This window comes from Peromyscus maniculatus, chromosome 9, assembly GCF_049852395.1.
Source record: "Peromyscus maniculatus bairdii isolate BWxNUB_F1_BW_parent chromosome 9, HU_Pman_BW_mat_3.1, whole genome shotgun sequence".
NCBI lineage: Eukaryota > Metazoa > Chordata > Mammalia > Rodentia > Cricetidae > Peromyscus > Peromyscus maniculatus.
In genome coordinates this window covers 26,276,919-26,300,883 of record NC_134860.1, presented here as the reverse complement: position 1 = coordinate 26,300,883, position 23,965 = coordinate 26,276,919, and the positions used below count along the sequence as shown (strand labels likewise).

The following is a 23,965-nucleotide window of genomic DNA, read 5'->3' as shown; positions in this document are numbered from 1 at the left end:
CTGTATTAATTAGGATTGCTCTAACTAAGCATTGTAAACCACGTACCTTCAACAATGGGGGTCATGGTGGTGGCAGACATGGCCCCTCACAAATGTGAGGAGGAATCTGCTCTGTGACTCTGCCCTACTTCTGAATTACTGGGGCAATATTCCATGGTCCTTGCTTCTAGAAGCATCACTGCAGACTCTCTTCGTCTTCACAGAGTATCTTCCCAATGTGCATGTCTCTGGGTCCAAATGATCCCTTTTCATCAGCTATGATGAATTAGGGGAGACTCATCTTCAAGTAGTATGTTATTTTCTTTAAAGTCTCATTTTGGGATCCTGAGGTTAATGCTTTCCCATATGAATTTTGAGGTACATAATCACCCATAACAAGTGCCAAGAACTGAAATCTGAGAGAAAACGAATATTTAAAATTATGGCTAATGAATTGGTGTAGATAAAAGTGCTTGGCACACAAACATGGTAACATGAGTTCAATCCCATTATGGAAGGAGAGAACCAACTCCTAAATGTTATTTTCTAACTTCTCTACATGTTCCACTGCCACATGAGCCAGCACATACACACTAATAAAGTGAACTCACTATATCTTGCCTTACACTAGCTTTTCTATATGGGTACACTTCAATCTCTTAGGCAAACTGGTAGGTTACAGGAGGTGAGGAGGGCTCCAAAATGACTATGAGTGTTTTTCTTACAGGATCCAGTGAGTTTCTTATTTATAGAAGTGGCTCAAAACAATGTATAACATTGTCTGATGATGTCTAACAAACAAAAATTGAATATGGAAGAGCCCCCAAGAAATGTTTTAAACACAGTATGTTATGACACACTGTCTTATAGACAACAGTTGCTATACTTGTCAGAAAGATCGCCAAAGTAGATGTTCAAGTTACATTTCAACTCATTTGCTTAAACAACACCATGCCTACCATCCACACCAAAAGGCTGTTTTTCTACATGGGCAACAGAAGGCGTGATTATTTGCAAGAATTTTCACTGTTTTCCTTTTGCCTTCTGAAATGGCACAGTCGATTGCTTGAACCACTCTGTACCTTTGCCAAAACCCCATTGTCTCTTTGAAAGTGTTAAACCCCTTGGAGGGTTTGCAACTTAGTGTGTGCTCCCGGAACACCTTTAAAATGCACTTCCCTTTCATAGGCGGCTGGAAGATGGCTCAGTGGGTGTGAGTGTTTACCCTGTAAACAGGAGGACCTGAGTTTGAAACCCCAGCATCCGCATGGAAATCCAGGGGTGTTACAGGTGCCAAGGACCCTAGTTAGCATGGTGGGAGATGGAGACAGGCAGATCCTAAGAACTCACTGAGCAGCCAGCCAAGTTGTAATAGTGACCTTCTGACTCAGTGACAGACACTATCTCATAGCCATAAGGTAGAAATGATGTCCTTCAATGAATATTCATGTCTAGGTTCCTGGCTACATATGCCCAAAAATTTATGTGCATACACACAAATATATACAATACCACAAACACTGGAGGTATGTGTGCGTGCACACACACACACACACACACACACACACACACACACACACACACACAATCTTTTACTCCCTATTCTAGTTTGCCTGTTGTTATGATGAAACAGTCTGAGCAAAAGCAACCTTGGGAGGAAAAGTCTTATATCAGCTTACAGCTCATAGTCCATCATCCAAGGAAGATAAGGCGGGAATCTGGAGGCAGAGACTGAAACAGAGACCATAGAGGAGTGCTATTTACTGGCTTGCTCACTAAGCATAAGCTCTGCTACTTTTCTTATATAGCCCAGAACCACTTGCCCAGGGATGGCACTGCCATACTAGGCCAGACCCTCCTACATCAATTGGCAGTCAAGACAATGCCAAATAGACTTGCCCACAGGCCAGTTGTGATCTGGGCAGTTGAAGTCGCCTCTTCCCATTTGACTATAGTTTGTGACAATAAAAACTAACCAGCATACTCCCAGTCTTTCAATTTCAGAATAACAGTTGGCAGACTGAAATATCTGTGGACTTTATCATTGAAATAACTTTTCAAACTTTTCTCACACTTGTTAAAAAGAAAGTAATGAAACAGCAAAGAGCATTTTCCCCTTTAAAGAGGTATCAGAAAAGGCCATACACATAAGCAATTTAATCCCCTTATAGATATTCCATACCTATAATATTCTTATTACTATGCCAATGTGCAAGAGTCCTATAGTTATTACTTATTCATAATCTAACCTAATCTGGAAGAGATGGCTTACAATAAAAGAACAGAGAAAATAATACCTGATTCTCCTAAATGTAGTGAAAAGTAATATACTTTCCCATGTTAAATATACAGAACTTAGCGATCCCAGGACTTCCGCAACCCTCCAATTGTCACTAGAGTGTTGGTGACTGTCTTTTCTTTCGTTCTTTTTCAGAAATGGCAAGTTGGCCTCTTCCCATTGAAAACTTGCTAGGAAATAGAATGTTGCTGTGAAATTTCAACATTTTCAAAGGACCCACTGTGTGTCCGACATTGTTTGATAGGTGAGTAATTGAAGAAAAATAAAATGTCTCTGTCTGTGGAAGAGAGTCACACACAAAAGTAATTTAAATATTGTGTACACAAGGTAGATCGAACTCAGATTACAGAGTTGTGTGGGAGTTAGCCCAATGTAAAGGCTTAGGACGGTTTCCTAAGGGAGCTAATGCTAGAGTTAATTAAAGGACAAATAAGAGTGAATCAGAGAAGGGGAGTGGGGTGTTCTAGAATAAGAAGCAGCTACAGAAAAGGTTACAGCAATAAGAAACAGTGTAGGAACCTTGGGGGACCAAAAATTTGTGAATGCTATTATGAAGGTTACTGTGAGCATTTCCTCAGCAACATGAACCATATATAAACGACTTGTGAAGCATTTGCCATACTTTTCTCTTGCAATTCTTGATAATGTTTCTCCATTTTATAAAAGAAGAAGTGGGTGGGGAATGAACCTGTTAGAGTTTGGATGTGAAACATCCTCCTCAGGCTCATGTGTTTGAAGTGTAGGACCCTGGATGGTAGTACTGTTTGGGTGGGTGATGGATTCTTTATGAAGATGTATGGCTATATATAGGGAGCCTCATGGGTCATAGTCCTCTCCTAGTTCTGGCTCAAGTCTTGATTATTGATTGGCTAAGATGTAAGCAAGCAGTCTCCTGCTTCCACTGCAACAGCCTCAAGTCACCATGGACTCCACTATGCCTATCTCACCCCACTGGACAGCACACAAACTTTAACTATATCCCCCCCACCCATCATTCCTCAGTCAAGTGGAAGGTATTTATTTGGTCACATAGCCACCAGTTCACAAAATTTAATTTAATTTAGGTCACATAGCTCACCAGCTAAACAAATTTAAACTTTGGAATGAAAGTGTACAGAAGTGAAGGACTTCACTACTGTGCCATACACTGTCTATTTCTGAAAGTCTTCCCTGCCTAGGTATATGAACATATATATGCACTTACTATTAGCCATACATGCTTAGAATTTACTCTTTATACAAACATAATGCACTTTATAAGTTCATTAGTGATGGCAACAGTTCAATACTACAACAGTAAACCAACATTTGTAAAGAGCTGTTTGTATCAAGACCAAAATTTCAAGACTTGAGGAAACAAAGCACCCTATTGTATGACAGAAAGCATAAGGTTGGGGAAGGAAGGTGACAAGGAGAGTCAGGAATTCTGGGAGTCCCACCACAAGCCACTTGAGTGGCCCAAGACTCTGTGAAACATGTAGCAAGTCTTTCTACTAATGTGTTTGCCATTAGTCATTTAACAAATCACATGTTCAAAGGTGGGGGGGGAGGTTATATGAGTGACTCCATCTAGTTTGTGGAAGATGCCATGATGACGGCCATCTGCTTTTCTAGATTTTCCTGTGTTGATGATGATAGAAATTAGAAATATATCCCTTACTATGGCAGGGATGTACCACATACATTAATTCTCACAAGCCTTACAGACAAAAATAATGATGTTTATATGCACATACGCGTAATAGTAATGTATATGTATACATGCATAAACTTTGCCAATACAAGAACTAATACTTATTTTACACAACCAAATGTCCGGTGCTGTTCTAAGAGCTTTACTATATTATCTCACTTAATTTTCATAACAACCCAAAGATGACAGTACAACTACCCACCCTCTATTTTGCTGGTGCATACATTGAACCTCTGAGAGAATAAATAAACTGCAGATCACAGAATCTATAACTGGCTGCCACAGGTAGGAAATAATCCCAAGTCTCAGAGTTTAAGCTCTTAACCACTGTCCTTACTGTCTGTCCATTGAGATATGAACAGTAATGACCAGACTAACTGTCAACAGTCTCCCTCCTTAATTATCTGATAAAATAATTAAGAACAGAAATAAGAAATAAGAACAGAAAAGCAATTCTATTACAGGCTTCGAATAACCAATAAAAATTAATAAGGTAGTGCTGACCATCAAGCCTCTAATTCTGCAGAAATGATGACTCTGACCCTAACAAGAAACAAGAACAGTTGCCAGAAGCAGGGAACATGGTGTTCCAAGTGCCGGACTCTCCCAGGAACGCTACCCGGGCGGGGGCTAGGGTCAGACCGACAGTGTCTGTTAAGCAGCACAACAAAGGGTCTGGAAAGACCCACAGCACTGCTGTTCTACCCTCTAGACAAATATGGCTTCCTTCTTGGAACAAATATAATTAAGTTAAAAGTGATGCACATCCTATTATTTAAGTGATGGCAGGGGAGTCTTCTTTGTATTGCTTTTCATAAATCTACAACAATTCTGTCCTAATGTTGCCATTACACATAAGAAAAGCTGACATTCAAATTTTTCACCATAAAATGTCTAGAAGTTACAAAAGCTGAGAAATAATTAAAAACAGGGGAAATGCAGACAAAATAACTTTGTGGATTGGCTCCAAGTTACAAGTTACAACTTAAAATTTCCAGTGTAGTCTGTCTTGCAACCTCATCTGAAAATCGGCATAGCTGGATGAACTGAATTCATCTCTAACCACCCTGGATCATTTGGAAAGTGCCTTATTTCATAATGTGAAAACATGCCAACTCCAAGCTCAAAGGATTTTACGTTTTGCTAATGAGCAACTGCATTTTCCAGAACAATCACCTATTATATCTAAAGAGATGAGCAATTATCTAAAGGTGTCTTGCCCCTTCCTGCAAATGGCAGATGAACTTACCCTAGAAATAGAAGACTTGCCTATAATCTATGACCCACTAGTGGTAGTATTTTACTTCAGACCCAGGTTTCGATATATACCCCCCATCATCTAGATTTTTAAAAATTGTGCTAAGTCATCTGTATACTGCTTCCTGAAAATTTCCCCAGCATAAAGCCAATCTGAGTGCATCAGCACACACCACCCCTTCTCTTATGACCCACATCTTCTAGTAAACTCTATCCTTCTCTCAATTTATTTGAGTCCTACGTCTGCTATCTTACAAACTAAACCACAGACTCCTCTGATTCAAGAACCATGTGGCACATGTGTCCTTTGGTTCTACCACCCAGCCTGACTGAGTGCTTGCTGCAGTGAGCACCTGCTCCCGTGTTTAGAGCTTAGTTTTAAGGAGAACTCTCCTCATCACCCCTGCTTCAGTTTTACAGACACTTGGCCCCAAGTCAAATACTGTTGTATTCAATGTGATAGTTTATGGCTATGCATTCATTTGCTCTTTCAGAGGGGAGATCTCTGAGCCATTTGACATTCATTACCTGATAGAGCACAATTCTTCAGGAATGAAAAATTTAATTTCCTTTGTTCTTAAGTCCAGTGGCAGGGAAGGAGGAGGCTATTCCAGGTGTGCAATGAGGCAAGAACATCTTAGTATTTTTCTATAGTCGGCATCTTCAGAAGGTAGTCTATGCCAGACTGCATTTAATAAATAGTTCCTTCTCACTGCACCAAATAGACTGGGGAGCAGGAGCAAAAGGCAGCTTTAAATAATTAAATTATTCTTTTGATAAAGATATAATCTGTTGGGAGGAAATTAGGTGACATTCACTTAGTTGTATTGAAAGATTAAAATAGTTTATATTTAAAATGCAAATCATATTTTTCATTGGCAGAACAAAGATTAAAAATTTTGAATAGTAGAGGAATCTAGGTACCTAAAGCTAGAAATGGAGGAATTACTAATTCAGGAGCATACAGAGTTAACCAGTACTGGGTCTTGAATTTTATGAAAATCATAGCTTTTGAAACATGCCCAAATAAAGGAAAATAAGTAAACAATAGAGATGGAATCTCTCTAGCAAACAGCGACTCAATGGTAGCCATAACTTCATGGAACAATATAAGCTAAATCACATAGAAAAGAGTATTTTGGATTTAAGACATATTTCATCCAGGCATAAAGTCCCCTTGAATAAAATAGTTCTGCTGAAGTAGACACAATTTTGGACTGTCCCTTTCCACCATGATGCACGCATGTGCGCACACACATGGAACACACACACATACATATGGAGCACACACATATACTTTTGCACACAAAACATCTACATAAGAGTAGCTGTAATCTAGACATTATGAATAATGGTTATCCAATTAAAGATCATCCTGTTGATCTAAATATTACACATCATTGTTTACAGTGCCTAATTTCACATTCCCTTAGCAGCATCTATAAGTAGCTGGTTCACATGAGGTAGCCACCCATCATCATTACTATGTAGCTTAGAAACAGATGGTACATCTTTGCCATGCCAACTCTAGGTATTGACTTTACCATTCTGAGGAAGAAGGGGAGAAAAAGCAAAGGACTGTTGCCATTTTTGAGTTACTGAATCAGTATTGTGAGAGTTTCATAGGGAAAGTTTTTGTTTGGGTCATACATGATCGGTACCATCATGTCACATTTATACTTGGTAATGAAGACAAAATATATTTATAAATAATAAAATACAGTTTTCAAATGGTCTGTTGATAGACTTTTCTTTACATTGAAGAGATTAGCCAAATGCCCAAGCACTCTTTGTCTTTGCAGTAAAGGAGAATTAGCTATCAGCATTATCCACACAGCATATCTTCTCTCTCTGCTGTTTCTCACTTGTTCTCCTGAGCTAACATACTTTTCCTTTCAGTTTGAACAATGTTAAAGAAGAAAAATCTGACAACAGAATGTTATCTAGATTGTTATTGACCCTTTTCTTCTTTTTCTTTTCTTTCTTTCTTTCTTTTCTTTTCTTTTTTTTTTACAGACCCTTCTTTTTTTACTTCATGTTCTTTATGCCTAAGTTGACTATAGGGTAGGTGCTCAGAGGAAGAGGAGTGGACATCTTTCTTGGGGCAAGTAGAAACACCCCTTTGTAAGGATAGATACATGACATGCTAGGTTCCTGTTTGTATACTCCAGACTATTTCTGGCCAGTTTCTTCTACTCAGAAAATAGAATTTGTAATCAGACCACCCCTTGGTTCAATGCCTATTCTTTTGTCTAGCTACATGGTGCTTTAGGCAAACTATTAAAACTATTTTGAGTTTAAGAGTGATGTTGGTAATCATGTCAGGGTTTTTAAAAGAATTAAAAATGATCTCAGGGGCTGAGGATGCAAGGGCAAGCACTCCACTTGCCTTGCATATCTAAGACCCTGGGGGTTTGAGTCCCTCTATCACCAAACCAAAAGCAAATATGAGTGCAGAATGGAAAATGAATTCAGACAAAAACTATAGACTTTACTAGCAATGTATTACTTTGGTTCTTTGTAAAATGTGTTATACTTCTGAGTTATTAACAACGTAGGAGAGTTGCTTGGTGCACATGAGAACTGTCTCTGATCTTCAGTTAACTTAAAACTGTCCTCAAAATAAAGTGAATAGTTTGAGGAATGGTCTAGGCGGAGAGCCTTACATGTTACAGATATGTGAGGTTGGTAACTGGCATGATGTAGACTCCTGCGTTTCAGAAGATACACTGTACTCTTTAATACACCCTTCCCTGTTTTGTGATTCCTTCTCCTGTGCAGTTCTCTCTCTGCCTTCTGCATCGTTCTATCCCTTTCTCTGCATCATTTTTCATCTGTCTGTTTCTAGTTCACCTGTTTCCAGTCTGTTCAAAGCTCACATTTAGGTCACAATTAGTATATAGTGACCCATACTGGTATCAACTTATCAGTTTTATTTATTGTCTTTTACATTTATTTTACCATAATGAGTACACAAACCTTTTCAATACTTCTGGAGTTTCAAAACTTTGAATCTGGAGAGAAAGAGTGCCATTTCCAGACTGCATGAAACAATAATAGACAGAGCAATAGGGAAAGCTTGCTTCCTTTTCAATAATGAGATAGGTATGGATATATCTATATACATACATATATACATATATGCATACATATATACATATATACATACATACATACATATAATCTTTCCACTGTAGCCACTGGGGCTGTGCTGTTTTGCTGGGATGTATATTTAGCAATAGTTTTTCCAGTACCTAAAAATAGTGTGACAGAAGGCCAGTGTTACCATTGTCCTAGAGTGTCCGTGATGTGAAAAGGTCATATATAAAGACAGGCTTGGCCCACAGATAGCAGCTTTGGATGGACTGAGGTGAAACATGCAGTCAGATTTAGGAAAACATCTCAGGGTGGCCTTTCCCAGGTAATAGAACCGGCTTCTTGCAGGATTTTTCTTTTTCTTTTCCCCAGTGCTTGACCTAAGCATCTGCTTAAAGGACACAGCTACAAAGCCTTTGACTGATAAATGGAAGGTCTTTTCATTTTGTTTAAAGTCATAGTGAGAGGCTAGGACATCTTTGGCTAATTCAGTTCTTGAGTTTTGGAGGTAGAATTTCCCACACTATAAAGACAATTAACATAATTCCAAGCAGAAATTTAGATTAACTGGCTATGTAAAGTCACATTCAACCTTAAAAATTGTATCAGATTTTCACTTCTCTAAGGATATTTTTGCTTTAATACGGGTGGAAAACAAAAGGACTCTGGAAGGAGGTATTGTGGAGATGAAGGGAGAGCAGTATGTATGCCTACCTGCTATCTCTCAACCAGGAAATGAGTCTCTTTGACTTAATAAAATTGGCATCCAGGATTGTAGTAGCTAAAATAGACAGTGTTGGGTGGCGTGTGTACACATATAAGCAAAGCAAACAGAGCAATCTGTGCCACCTAGAGATAAGGATGCAAGGTAAATATGGAAAGCCCCAACACCTTACTAGAGCCAACATATAATTTTGACTTAAATGGCATCAACGTAGAAATCACTATTTTAAGAAACTAGTCTCACAACCTTGATTGGGTTACAGCTGGAACCTCCCATGGCCCCAGACTCAACTGACCTCATGCAAGCTTAGGTCCTCCAGTCATTGCCAGAGACTAAGCAGAACGCTGACTGTCTTCACTCACTCACTGCCCCTGGGCTCCTGACCCGACTGATCCTCACCACTGACCCTCAGCCCACGGTGACCGCTCCCCCTCTCCCTCCTTTCTCTGGTTGGGAATAGTAATGGGGCCTCCATCCCATCAAAAGCAGCTCAAAGCCGGCTTGGCCTTGCCCCTGTCTCAGACACAAAAAGCTTTTGATGACTATAACTGAGAAGCTAAGCCCTTTGCAGCTGCACTTTATCAAGCCAGGGCTTGGAGAGCTTTGGCGAGCCAGAAGGTGGCTTCGAAGTCACCTTGGGAGGAGAAGAGGGTCACAGGGAGTATGGTGGAGGTCCTGACCAGGGCACAGGGACCCACCAGGTGCGCCCCTGCTCTGGGATGCGTAAGGAAGGGGAAACGTGGGTTATAGACGCCCGGCAAGAGAAAAGCACTGCCAGCAGGACCCTTAGGCTCTCCTAGGTGGCGATCAGCTGACCAGGCTGCGAGGGGGCGCCCTTGGCTGAGTCACGGGAAGCCTCGCCTCCAGCTCCGGCTTTTTTTTTTCCGCTTGCCCCTGCGGCTGCCCGCTGCCCCAAGAGTCCCGCGCAGCTGGAGCTCCCCACCGGCGCCATGACCTGCGGGGTGCCTGCGCCCGCCTAGCGCACGCCCTGGAGGGCGGGCCAGAGCGCAGCGCAGCCGCCGCGGCGGGAGAACACAGGGAGCTCCGCAAAGGAGCAAGGCCTCTGTGGGCGCTGCCCGCTGCAAGTCACTCCCCGCGCCACCCAGGTCACAAAGCGGGACTTTCCCGCCTCGCTCCCCCGCCCGTGTGAGCGACACTGTGCTGTAGGCCCCTGACACATCCCGGGGAGCTCCGCGCTGGCAGAGCCGGATTGTGCGAGCCAAGCTGGGCCGCGGCGAGACCGGCCCCTAGTCCCAGGGCGCGGTCTCCACCTTCCACGGCTCCTCCTCGCCAGCTGCGCCGCCGGTTCCCATTGTTCGCCCCGCCCGCCCGGCGACGTCCAGGCGCCGCTCCCCGGCCTCACGGCGCACCTACCTTCTGCTGCCGCCGAGCCATGTCGGTGGGCTGCTTGGCGTTGAAGGGGTAGGCGATGCAGCGCATCACGAACACGTACAGCTGCAGCCTCTTCTTCCTCTCCTCTTCCTCCTTCTGCAGCCGCTCCAACTCTTCCTTCTCCTTCTCACTCACCACCGACGGGCTGGGGCTGGAGGGCCGGCCGCCGCCGGCTCGGCTGCTGGGCTGCAGCCCCCCGGCCCCGCCGCCGCTGCTCGCGCCGCTACCCCCGCCGCCGCCGGCGCCCACCCCGGCCCCGGCGCCGCCGCCCCCCATCCCGGCGCTGCCCGCCGAGCCCTCGCTGGTGCGGCTGGGAGACAGGCGCGCTCCGGACGCGGCCGAGCCCAGCACCTCCTTGCCGCTCTCTTCTTCCAGGATCTCATCCGATTCCTCTTCGCTGGACGAAGGGTCCAGCATGGTGGCGCCTGGGGGGAGGTGTCCCCGGAGTCCCCGGCTTGGGGTGCAAAAGGTGGGGGGCGCTGGAGGCAGCCGAGGGTCGGCTGTCCCGGTGGGCGCTTCTTCCTAGGTCAGGGAGCTAGCGCTGCTGCTCAGCCTCGGCCGCCGCGACCGCTTCCTCCGCCTGGCGAGCGCGAGCTGGGCGCAGACCCAGGAGCGCGAGGGGAGGAGGAGAAGGGAGAGGCGCGTGTGTGCACCCGAGGTGGGCAAGGGCGAGAATCAATTGCGAGCCCCGAGCCCGCAGCCGGATGCCATCTGCAGCCGCTGAAGGAGGCGCCTCCAGAAAAGATGCCGAGTGTTGCAAGCTGTCGATGCAGCCAAGAGCCGGAGAGGCATCTTGCCGATTGGGGAGCGAGCGGCGCTTACGTGTTTATTGGCTTAACTCTCCAGTGTCCGCGGCGGAGAGGGCGACTGCAAAGGCCTGCAGGGGGGAAAGCGCGGAGAGCCCCCAAAGCCTCAGAGCTTCACTGCTTTTGGTCCTCACACCCCCAAGCCCTCCTTGCCCCCTCTCCTATGTAGACCACCTCTCCTTGCCTCGACCTCTCTTCCCCTCCCGAGGACAAAAAGTTTTTTGTGGCGAAGGGAGAAATAAAGAAGCCAATGGTAACTTCTGACCATGTCGGACAGCAGGCTTTCTGCAGGCGTTGAGAGGTCACACTAAGAGGAATTCAGCAAGATGGTACCTTCAAGGAAAGGTCCATCCTCTAGTTCAGTCCTCACCCCTGGGGTGGGCTGTAGGAGAGGGCAGGAGGAAAGGCACCTGTGTAAACCTCTATTCCAGCAACTTACGACGTATGTGTTCGTTGTAAAATACAAATGCATCAAATTTGAGTGAATTGGTGGATGGATCATGAAGTTCAACTATTTAAGTAGAAATCTAGCCCCCATCCCCTCGAAGCCAGTGAAGCTTTCTTCAGTCCCTAGAACTCGGATTCTGCTGAGTCTCACCAGGTTTTGGGTTGTTTAGCCCTTCCTCCATGAAGGATCTGAGGGAAGAAATAAGAACCCCACACACCAAATAAGACATCCCCAAACTCGCCAGCAGCAAAATCTAATTCAATGACTGTTACAGTCTCCACTCCGAGTTGTGGGGTTGTAGTCATTAATACAAAAACAGATGGTGTCTTCCTTCCCGGCTCCATCTTTTCTTAGGCCAATATAGAGAGCCCTGGCATGGGGGAGCTGGCCAAGGTGCTGAATCTAATCAGCGCCTTTCAGATGCATTGAAAAACCACCTCAAGTCTAAACTTAGACTATTCACAGACCTGTCAATGACCTCCACCTCAGCTTGTACATTCACACATTTTCTATGTCCCTTATCTGGAGTTTGTAAATGTGTGGTATGACTTTAAACTTTATACCACAACTGTTGTTCTGTGATTTCCAGTCCACTGTGAGTTTTCCTATAAGCTTTCTGGCAAACCTGACTATGTGAATGAACTCAAAACGAAATGTAGCTGTATATCACCCCCCAAAATTCTTAATTTTTTGAATTAATTAATATATGCACTGCTAGTATTTGGCTTTACCTTACCTCAAGGATACAATTTCTTTATATTCTTTATCCATTTAAAATTTAAAAATTGAATATTGTGAGAACTGCTACAATTTACCAATACTCTTAAAGCCTTCCAAGGAAATAAAATATGTTCGAGTAATGGTTTACTGGTTTTCTGGAGTGGAAAAATATCAGTGGATCAACAATGTTTAGTCAGCATTTTTGTTAATGAACTGTTCTAAGTGCTTATGGAGATGGAACATTTAGAAGATTCTCTCAGGAGTATATTCTCCTTTGGGAGATATAGCGTAAACATATGAAGAAGTGTGGAATCATTTATTTCAAACAACATATCAACAAACTCAGGTTTGTAAATTATAAAAGGTTCTTGTGAATGAAGCAACTTGTGAGAGAGGGGAACCATATTCTCAAAGACCAGAGGGAAACTTTAGAGAGGAAATATAAGTAGGGAGATATTGGAGGTTGAAGGTTGAAATGTTGGTTTAGAAAGATTTAATGAAAGGACACAGAGAGAGCAAAATGCAAAATTTTATAGAGCTCCCCTATGAGTGGGTGAAGAGGAAAGAGAGTTTGAATTATAATCCATTTGAACATCAAGAGAGAGACTGAGTTTAGCATATAAAGAGGTTAGCTAGGGGGAAGGAAATGATTTGGGGAGGGTGTGCTGGAAGGCAGACAGATCATTTATTGATCAAATATGTCTTCCGTATACAAGTGTAGACATTAAATTATCAGACAATAAAGACAGAGTGGTGTTAATCTTGTCTGCATATCCATTTGGAGTTTATAAAATTATTATATATAATAAGGTTTTGCTTAGTTTTATATTTTTGCAGATTCTTTTGGGGTTGTATTTTTTCAAATAGTCCTTAATGAAGAAAGTGAATAACCACCATTTATTAAAGATATGAATGTACATTTGGATATTATAGGAAACATTGCTTAGATAAACCTGACAGTATTTTCAAATAAATCCCTAAGAATATCAGACTTAAGCAATGTACATATATTATTATATTATATATTATATTAGCTCAGTTCACCATTCGTGGAAGTATTATAACTTCAAGAGACCTACAGACAAGATATGCCAGCCAGAACTCCTTAGGTAGTTGACCTAAAGATCATGACTTTCCTAAGTGAACGTTCTGATGAACAAGGAAAAAAAATCTTAGAACTCAGTCAGATGCTCTTAAATTTTGTCTACGTTTTAATATCTATGTCCATATAATGATATGATTCTACTGAAGATGCCAGTGCTCTCATGCAAACATGCTCAGACAAGCCATATCCGAAGCATACATACGTTTGCCTCATATACTCTTTGGCTATGCAGGAAACTTGGATAACCTTAAAGTGATAGAAAAACTTTTAGTCAGTAGTATAGAGAGATGTATCAGGGAAGCAGAAGTTATAACATTCAATTTAGTAATCTCACCCACAAAAGGACAGTCTAAAGGGAATGAAAACAGATGCTAAGTCAGGGGTTTCTAACAGATGCCTTAAAGATCTCCACTCTTCTCACAAGTGTTGGTCATGACTGAGTAAGAGACCACACACTGACTGACAGTTCAGGTAAAAGCAATCACTTCTTTATGTGGCTAATAAAACATGTTTCAAATAAGAACTGGTTTTAATCTCTACTTTGATGTGTTGTGGTTTTGTTATCAGAAGGCAGAGTTTAGCCAACTTACTATTTTAAAAATCTATATTAACTTTGTTTTTAGTCATAATCATCTCATCTATTCAATATTTTCTTTAAAAATTTAAATCCTATGACTAGCACAGAAGATCTGAAGGTTGATTCATTCAAATCTTGGGGTATGCCTGAGGTCAAGTTAAGTGTTGAGTTTCTCAACTCAGGTAATTCTGTCTCTGATACCTATTAGTATCATAATCCTAAGCAAATGAATGATCCAGACTCAATGGATAATTGAGCAATACTTACTTCCCCTGAATTGACAAGAAACTAAGTGATATATGCAAAGTCATATTTTAGCTGTAAATATATTTTTCAAGCAATAATGGAAGGCCTTTCAGTAAATAATCAGTTAGACTTGAACACAAACAATTGGGAGGGCAAATAAAGTGAAACATCATGGTAAGAAATAACAGATCCCAAGTTAGAGAAGGTTTGCTCTTTTCTTTAAATGAGCCCACATTTGGGTACCTTTGAAGATTTAAAAGATGATCTACTTTGTTTCTGAAACCATTTTTCACCCTTCCTCCTTATCACACAGTGGTTCTCTATATAAGGAACTGAAGTGAGTTAGGATAGAAGGAAAGGTATTCATGGACCAAAAAATAATAACATCAGGCCACACAAAGACATCATCTTTTACTCAATGAAACAAAATATGCTTGGGGTCATAAATAATAGTGCTTGTGAGAACTGGCCTTGGAAATGCACTCTTTACTTTTAAGAAGATGAAAGAAAAAATAGAACAACACATTTACAGTAAATATCACAAATTTGAAAACATTCACAAGAGCAATCATGTTTCTTGTGTTTGCAATTTCCTTTTGTAGAAGTGAGAGCTAGGTCTAGTTTGGATGGGAATGCAGTGCATTCTGGTATTTACTTGAAAAGTTGGAGGGTTTTGTCATTGTGCATTGGGGTAGTGACAAAGTACCAGAGAGTGGGAGAAAATATCCAAACAGTCATTTTTTGTTGAGGAATTCGATAGGTAATCTATTGGTTAACCCAATTCTCCAATCATGGTCACCTTTGTAAAACTGGTAACACTATGTCTTTGTCTTCTCAAAATAATACTTTGAACTGATTCAATTAATATTTAACCATTTTCACAAATTCTAGTGGCTTCAGTCTGGAAACAGTTATCCAGATTATAAATAGAAATAACTAAAATAATATTTCATACTAACAAGCTTCAACTTCAAATAAGGGAAATGGAGGGTGCCTTAGCTTACATGTTCATAAATAATAATATGGGCCTTCCTGAGTATTTAGGAGGAATAAACTGGGTAAATGAGGGATGCTGAAAGATGTTTCAAGCATAAAGGGACATAAATCAAAAGATGTAAAGGTGGATCCAGATTCCAGAGAAGTTGAAATCATCTGGTTAGGGATTCACTAGACAAATACAGTTAGGGTAATGGTCTAAATCAGCACTAGTTGCCTATGTGCCAAGTCAAACCAGGAGAAGAAATTCCATGTACCAACATCTTTGTTCTGTGCAGGAACATGTTCTTCCTCTTCTGAGGAAGGCTCCTTTCCATGCAAGTCTACTGTTGCAGCCCACTGTTTATAAGAAGTTTATTTCTCCTTTTGTGTTTCTTTCATCAGTGATAGCTTTCAACTTGGGTTTCAAAAGACTCTATAAGAGATGGTGACATCTCTCATTATGCACTAACAAATCAGACGTGATGATTTGCCATAAGAGCGAAAGGCTTCTGGAAGAAATAGGGTTTGCATTATAATGGAGTGTGGTATATTTCTCTCTCTCTCTCTCTCTCTCTCTCTCTCTCTCCCTGTGTGTGTGTGTGTGTGTGTGTGTGTGTGTGTGTGTGTGTGTGTGTGTTTCTTAGGGTTTTATTCTCATCATGACCTCAGCAACTCTTATAAGGAAAATATTTAATTGAGGCCAGCTTACAGTTCAGAGGTTTAGTCCATTATTGTCATGGCAGAAGCATTGTGGTATGTAGGTAGACATAGTGCTGGAGAAGGAAGCCAGAGTTCTACATCAAGATCAGAAGGCAACAGGAAGAAAGTGAGCCAACAGGCCTGGCTTGGTCATTTGAATCCTCAAAGATTACCCCTAGTGACACAGTTCCTCCACAAAGGCCACACCTACTCCAATAAGGCCATACCCCCTAATGCCACTCCCTAAGCATTCATATATGAGTTCATGCGGGCCATTGTTATTCATACCTCTGCAGTGTGTGTGTGCGTGTGTGTGTGTGTGTGTGTGTGTGTGTGTGTGTGTGTGAGAGTGTGTGTGTGTATATGTGTGTACTATTCGTGTGACTGTAGAAACTAGAGGTCAATATTGAGTGTCTTCCTCTATAGTTCTCCATCCTATTGTTTTATGCAGGATCTTTAATTGAGCCTGGATCTGACATTTTAGTTTGACTTGCTGGCCAGCAAGTCATTGGTATCCTTACGTCTCCACATCCACAATGCTGGTGTTACAGGTGCATGCTGCCACACCTGGCTTTTACCTTAGTGCTTGGGATCAAAACTCAGAAAAGAATTAACACAACTGAGCCATCTCCCAGAACTGGAATTTGTTAGGTTTCAGTCAGGTACTTATAGGTATATGAATCATATTCTTTCATTGTCCTTAATTTCATGTAAATCTTACGAGAGATACACAAAGAAAAATTGTATATAAACATAACAATGCTGTTATGATAAACTGATACAAGGCTCCATGTTCCCCAGCATAGAACTCTGATAATGTTAGAATAAACTGCAATTTAGGCCTTGTACCTGAGTAGAATCTCTACCTTCAAAAGCCAGAATCTATATTTTGATATGCCATCATCCTCTAATCGGTTACAGCATATAAAACCTGAAGTAACAATAAACACAATTAAGCAAAATGAGAGGGAAGGCTTGTTCAAAGACTGCAGGCTGGAAATCCACTTAACCCAGTGGCACTGAATAAAAGAGGAGGCGAGGTCTAGAGAAATACATGTGATGTCTTTGTTACTTTCTTACCACTGTGTTTAAATGTCCTGACCAAAGCAACTTTGATGAAACAGAGGGGTACATTCCATCTTGATGGGGAAGACATGGAAGCTGGCAGGGCATGGTGTCAGGAATAAGAGGCTGGCTTGAATATTTGTTGAATCCACAGTCAGGAAGCAGAGAGTGAGCAGGAAGTAGAGCTGAGCTATGCAGCCTTAAGCTAGTTCTCATCCTTTTCCTTCCTCAGCTTACTCAAGGCTTCAGAGCCTTCCGCAAACAGCACCACCAGCTTTGGGCCGAGTATTTAACATGTGAACATATAGGAGCAGTTTCGTTCCAACTACAAGAGGTAGCAAAGCTTTTCCACAAGGACAGCCTTCTGCTCACTATCACCTCACTGACAGCATCACCCAGTGACTTAGCTGCTTTCTCTTCCTCTTGAGGAGGAGGTATAAGAGATTTTTCTTCACCTGTTACTAGGTTCTTCAGTAAACATAATACACATGGTAATAAGAGAAGGTACATACAAATTTATCTGACACAAGTTTTACATGACAAAGTAGCCTTCACAAGTAAAGACCCAAAGAAACAAGAAAAACTGTGTTTTTATGTTCAGGTTTGATGAAGTTCAAGAATCATTGGATGAAGGGGATGGTCTAATGTTGGTAAGCTGGAGGGACTTGACAAGGTCTCTTGGCCCACTCTTCCCTGTGTCCCATTATTAGCAGATGCAGGGACATTTCTGTGGACTCCTCTTACCTGAAGGTGGTGTGACATGCATCAGAGGAAGTTGAGAGCATTCTAGCTAGATTTATAGCTTGCTCTAGAGAAATATGGCAGAACCTAGGAGATGTCTTCCAGCCTATACTTCCTCAAATATTAGAGAGCAGGAAATCCTTCACTTTCCTCCCAATGACATCATATCAACACCAGTGACATCATAGCACCAGTGACATCATAGTACAGCTACCACTTTCCTCCAAGAGATTCAGCTTTTTCACCCCTGATAGTTCTGCAGCCAGAGATCTGGAAGATGCTCTGCTTTTGTCTCACAGGAGCAGACTTCCCTGCTTCTTTGTAGTATTTGTTCACAACTCTGGCACCATTCTTGGCAATGACCTTGAAGGGGATGGTTAATACATGGCTTTAAGCACAGCCTAGCCTGCAGTCAGCCCATGATAAAGCCAGCAGACAGGTGGTGCTGTTTATAATCATATTTTATTCCAATTGACACTGCCAGGCCCCAATTATTTGTATGGACAATGCAATATTGTTTAGTAAGAGCAACAGGAAAACATTTACCTCTTAAGGAAAAGACCACTGGGGATCTGCAGCCTATTCTAGGCTCTGAAGAGCATGGCTCCAGCACCAGTCGTTCAGGGAGCGAGTGTTGGGTTTTCACTACATATTTAATACCTGCTCTTTTTAGACTCACTCTCACATGTTACTCTGCTTTTATGCTTTTGGGAGGAACCAGAATACAGAAGGGACTGAAGCAAACCAGACAGTGGCAAGCAATTAGGCTGGGGTTGGAGCAGACTCTGGCAGGACCCTTACAATGCATCTTAGTTAGTTCCCGTTGCTGTGATAAACACCATGGCCAACAGTAACTCAGGGAAGAAAGGATTTACTTCAGCTTGCATGCTCTCAGGTCACTCTCCATCACTGAGGAGGGTGAAGGCAGGAGCCTAGAGACAGGAACTGAAGCAGAAATCATGGAGAGACATTGCTTACTGACTTGCTTCCCTGGCTTGCTCAGGCCAATTTCTTACACCATTTAGGACAACCTGTCCTGGAGTGGCACTGCACAAAATGGGCTGGGCCTTTGTGTACTCCCACGTCAATCATTCATCAGGAAAATTCCCCACAGCCTTATCCACAGTCTAATCTGATGGTGGCATTTTCTCAGTTGGGATTCCTTTTCTCAGATAACTCTAGCTTATGTCAAGCTTGATGACTACCCAACCAGGAAAGGGTATGTTTGAACAGGCATGTCAACTGTCACAGAGAAGGTCCACCTTTTCCTCTTGTGGTTTACTTGATGGCGTAAAGGACTCACGCACTGACTTTGCTTGGCTGGTGACTATCATTCTGTATCCTAGTGATTGCACCATAGCAAAAGCAATATGTGTCAGATGATATTCTGTGCTCAAAGTCAACTCACAGAGAAGAGCTGTGAAAAGTTAGACTGAATTCATGAGACTGCATCTCCCCTCGCAATGCTATTTATACTGTCTGACAACACAAGGGATCTGTGAGTCACTAAGTCATTTGTACGGCCAGGATTTTGAGCAGCACATTTTTCCATATAATGACCAGTATGATTTGGTTACTGAAGAAAATGTGTGGAAAGGGGGAAAAATCAACTATGTGTGTCATGATACTTTCAGGTAATTGGTTGAGTAACCAATTAAAATAGAGTTATTGTTTTCCCACCCATCTATAGGCATGACCTCTGGTGATGTCACAGGTGGCATGGGAATGACTTTATCAAGAAGGAACCTCATCCCGGGGTTCTCTTATGTTTTCAGAGTTGTTTAGGACAAATGAGTCTCAGCACCTGGCTGACATTTTATAAGACAGGTGATAAAAAATGATGAATGTTCAAACTGTGCCTAAACTTATGATAAAATATGTGTGACTCTAAAATTGATTTCCCATGGCTGGAGAGATGGCTCAGAGGTTAAGAGCACTTAATGCTCTATCAGAGGACTGGAATTCAGGTCCCAGCTCCTCAGGCAGCTCACAAATGCCTGTAACTCCAGATCCAAGGGATCCAGTGCCCCCTTCGGGGCTGCCTGGGCACCTACACACACATGTATGTACATGTAGGCACACACACACAAATGATGATGATGATAGTGATGATAAAATTAATTTCCTATAGAAATAACTAGTTGTAAAATTAAAGAGAAATTGGGATCTATGAATATTTAGATTTTCCTTTAAATTTGCTCAGATAGCCTGGTGATAAAGGCAAAGTTCTGATATCTTTATAGCTGTCCTTATATTCCACAATTACTAATATAGTCCCAATGTTAAATACTTAGTTCATCTCCATAGTTACCTCTGCAATTGCTTTTTTGTAAATTTAATTACTTACTTAAAAAAATTAATGTGTATGAGTGTTTTGACTCTACTCTGTGCACTGTGTACACACACCTGGTGCCCATGGTGGTCAGAAGACGATATCAGATCCCCTGAAACTGGAGTCACAGATGGCTGTGAGCTACCATGTAGGTTCTGGAAATCAAACCCTGGTCCTCTGGAGGAGCAGCCAGTGCTTTTAACCTCTGAGCCATCTCTCCAGCCCCCAGTTTCTTACTTTGTATATTGAGTTTTAATTTTTAAAGGCACGGCTCAGAGGGTTAATTTTGTACACACACACACACACACACACACACGCACGCACATACAAAATTTAAAAATAAAATAAAAACTCGAAAAAAAAGAGTAAAACACACTCAGTATTACATAAAGGTACAAGTATGCCCTTGGAATCAGACATAGTTGGCTTCAAATTCTCCTTACCAGCTGCATGACCTTCCTGTCTTTAACCTTGGAATCAGAAACAAAATACCAGCAGTGGGTGGGGTTCTGGTGAAGACATTCTTTACTAGTGAATCTAAAATGCTTAGCATAGTATCTGTATATAGTCAGGAAATGAAGGCCACTAGGAACCTTATGCCTGAGTTTGTGTCCCACTGAGTAAGAGAGCAACAAAAGAGACACCCAAGAATCGCCTTCTGCAGAGAAGTCAGATCTAACTGGAGAAGCTTTGCAAAAAAAAAAACAAAAAACAAAAAACAAAAAACAAAAAAAACCCACTTTGTTATTAAGAATTTAACCTTTCCTCCCAGCAAAACAAATAAACAATAAACAGAGAGCTTTCTTAGAGACAAATTATGCAAGCATATGAAGCTATCATTATAGATTTAATCAAAACCCGTCTCAGGAAGAACTTATTTACCAAATGACCACAAAATAAGATGGCATTACCAGGCTGTGGTGAGAATTCCACCACTGAAGGAAGAGAAAGAAGAGGCCATTCAAACATGGGTTTTGGAGGGTTCAACTAAATAGTTTACAGAAAGAGCTCCCACCAGCTTGTATTTGCATAACAAAAAGATTCCCCCAGTTTCCTATAGTCTTATTTGCACACCCCAAGTAGAATATTTATTAAGGCTAGATGCAATTAAACCTTTTGTGAAGTGTGTGTTTGATCGTGAATAGGAGTGAGTCAGAAAGTCTGTGAACTGAAACATAAAGAGCAAAGCATCCCCTTCTTATATTTAGCAATGACATTCAAGTGACAAAAAAGAGAAGGTTTTGCAGTAAGATGGAGTTTTCCATTGAGTGAATTCACGGCTAATCTTGGTTTCTTTGTTTATTGTTCTCATTAATTTGGCTAACTAACATATGCTGATGTTGGAAAGATCTGTTTCTAAAACGATGATGACAAAGGGATTCTTGCTCTAACCTGTCTGGATGCTGAAAGTGCTTTCCTATGAAAGGAAAATAGAGTGAGCCTTCAAATAGTAGAGTGCGCTCATTAACATAACAAAAGCCACGCTTCAGATTACTACAGAAGTATGCCATAAAATCTAAGCTTTTTTCTTCTAATTCAGAAAATTGAAAGGACGTCTACTCTCACCTTTTGTTACTCTTCTGAACTAGGAATTCTTTTTAAGCTATCTATATTTTAGAGATATCTCAAAAGGTGTGGCTTAAGTAGTTTCCCAAGCTGGAGAGGTAATGGGGGTGTGGGTCAAACACAGTAATTTTTTTAATAAAAAAGAATGACTTAAACTAATCAAATAATTTACTTAAAAACTACAAGAAAATCATGGGGAATGATGCACTTGAGTGATTTGAGAAAATGACAATGAATTTCCTATTGCACCAATTTTATGAATTAAAAATTCCAATGTAACTCTCTTGTCTACCTGACCCTATTTTGTTTGGTGAAAGCAAAATATATCAACTGGAAGAAGAGAGAAGGAAAACAATAATCTATGTTTTCATGCTCAGGGATTATTTGATTCCCTGGTAGGCTTGTCTTGCTTACTTATAATCATACCAAAATATTCATAATTTAAAAATTGGCAGGAAATGAAGTAACAATCCTTCTGTCCCTGTTGGAACATATCACTGAGTTGAGATTTTCTCCTCCCCTAGAGAGTCCTTTCAACGTGTGCCAATTTCCAAGTCTGAGGATGCAAAGTGACAAGAATTGTATGAGAAACCATAAGGCAAGTAAAGAGTTCTTGTGTAGACACCCTGGAATTGCACCCTAAGACCTCAAAAGTGTTTCTTGTAATTGAAATGTAGACACGTTTTTTAACTCAAAGGTACCACTTGTCATTTGAGTTTGATTTTGTGAGGAAGGGGCTGTGATTATTTTACCATTTATAGCTAGTGTATGAGGATTGTTAAACAACTCTTGACTTCAGAATTCAGTCAATCACTCACTGATTCAGCAGACACACGCTGAGTCCTAAGTACTTGCCATCTTCCTTGCTGAACCCTGGAAAAGAAAAGTGAGATGGGGCAAGTTTTCTGCTTTTAGAGTTTGCAGTCTGGTGGGGAATACAGACAATAAGGGGATAAAGGGAGCAGCATGTGGAATGATCAAGGATAGAGCTGTGCCTTGGGTGTCATGGGGTCCCCCGGGAGGGGTTCCTAAAATGGGACTGTGAAGCAGAATGAGAAGAGCAGAGAGGCATGTTGACAATGGGCTATGATCCAGGGTGTCTCAAAGAGGAAAGTGCCAAAAAGGGATTTGGGGTGGGGTGTCTGTCTTTGCTTAAGATCTCTTTGATCTTTCCAAAAATATTTGAAGTTGACATCTTTTCTAGAGAATGAAAACAAAGGAGGTTTTCTAGGCAGGGAGACTGGGGAAATTAGACAGGCTGGTTCCTGCAAGAGTTTTCTCAACTTCTGGAAACCGAGAGATAGAGCCTCAAACTATAAATTTCCTAGACGAGATATATTTACTGTCTGCTTTTCATTCAGATTTTAACTTAAACTTTGTTGACTTAATCAAGTCTAAGGGTAAATAACCCATAATGTTTACCTCCTGTGGCAGTAATAGTGATGAAGACAGTTGAGAAGGTTAAAGGTGGTCCAGTCAAAGGCATACTGACACATGTCATGTTCAGGCACTAAGTGCCAGAGATGGCTAAATTTATAAGCCACTTTGTCCTGGTCAGGGTGTGTGTGTGCACAGATGCTAAAAATTCTCTGCTGTGTCTGTGAGGGACTTGTTGGATGAGATTTACACCTGCTGCAGGTGGCCCTCATCCAATCTAGTGAAGGCCTAAGAGGAGTACAGGCCTGGGACAGGGGGAGCGTCTGTGTACCTGCATATTCCCGGGCACTGGCCTTCTCCGGCCCCATTCTGACCACTCTGCCGCTTTCTTTGCAGATACTGAGGCTCCAACTTACTGGTGACTGAGGTCTGAGAGGGGAGTACCCCAAATCTCCAATTCGTTCTTCCCCTTTGAGAATACAAACTTGGTACTTTATAGATTTCCTCTCATTTTTCCCCAAGTGCCCATAGTCTTGATTTGAACCCAGACTCTTAGAAATGGCAGTATTCTCAGAGCAAATGAACTTATAAATTATGTCTAGCTATAGTTTGGTTCCTGGTCATTAGTGTTAGTATCATTGAAAATTTGTAAATTTAAATCCTTTTGTCTCAAGAACCTGTATCCAGATCCTGGCCATACATGTTCCTGGTCCACACATGTGTCTTAAATGAGTTACTTCATTTCAGAATCACTATCACTGCTGAATTCTACTCCTCGTTATTCCAAAATTCCAGTTATGGAATCTTGAAGCAAAGTTTTCATTTTTATTTTGTTCCTCACAAGGGAGATTGGTCACAAAATGAC

The 23,965-nt window shown here is 41.5% G+C and overlaps 1 protein-coding gene across 12 annotated transcripts in view; it reads right to left on the bottom strand.

The window, feature by feature from the left end:
- Cadps (calcium dependent secretion activator) overlaps positions 1-10,981 on the bottom strand; it is a 440,161-nt gene extending 429,180 nt beyond the window's left edge. For all 12 annotated transcript variants that reach the window (XM_076544508.1, XM_076544497.1, XM_076544503.1 and 9 more), the window contains exon 1: positions 10,423-10,981. In XM_076544508.1, coding sequence (XP_076400623.1) covers positions 10,423-10,857 — 435 coding nt within the window. In that variant the 5' untranslated portion in view covers positions 10,858-10,981. The remainder of the gene's footprint in view (positions 1-10,422) is intronic.
- Positions 10,982-23,965: the final 12,984 nt, after the last annotated feature.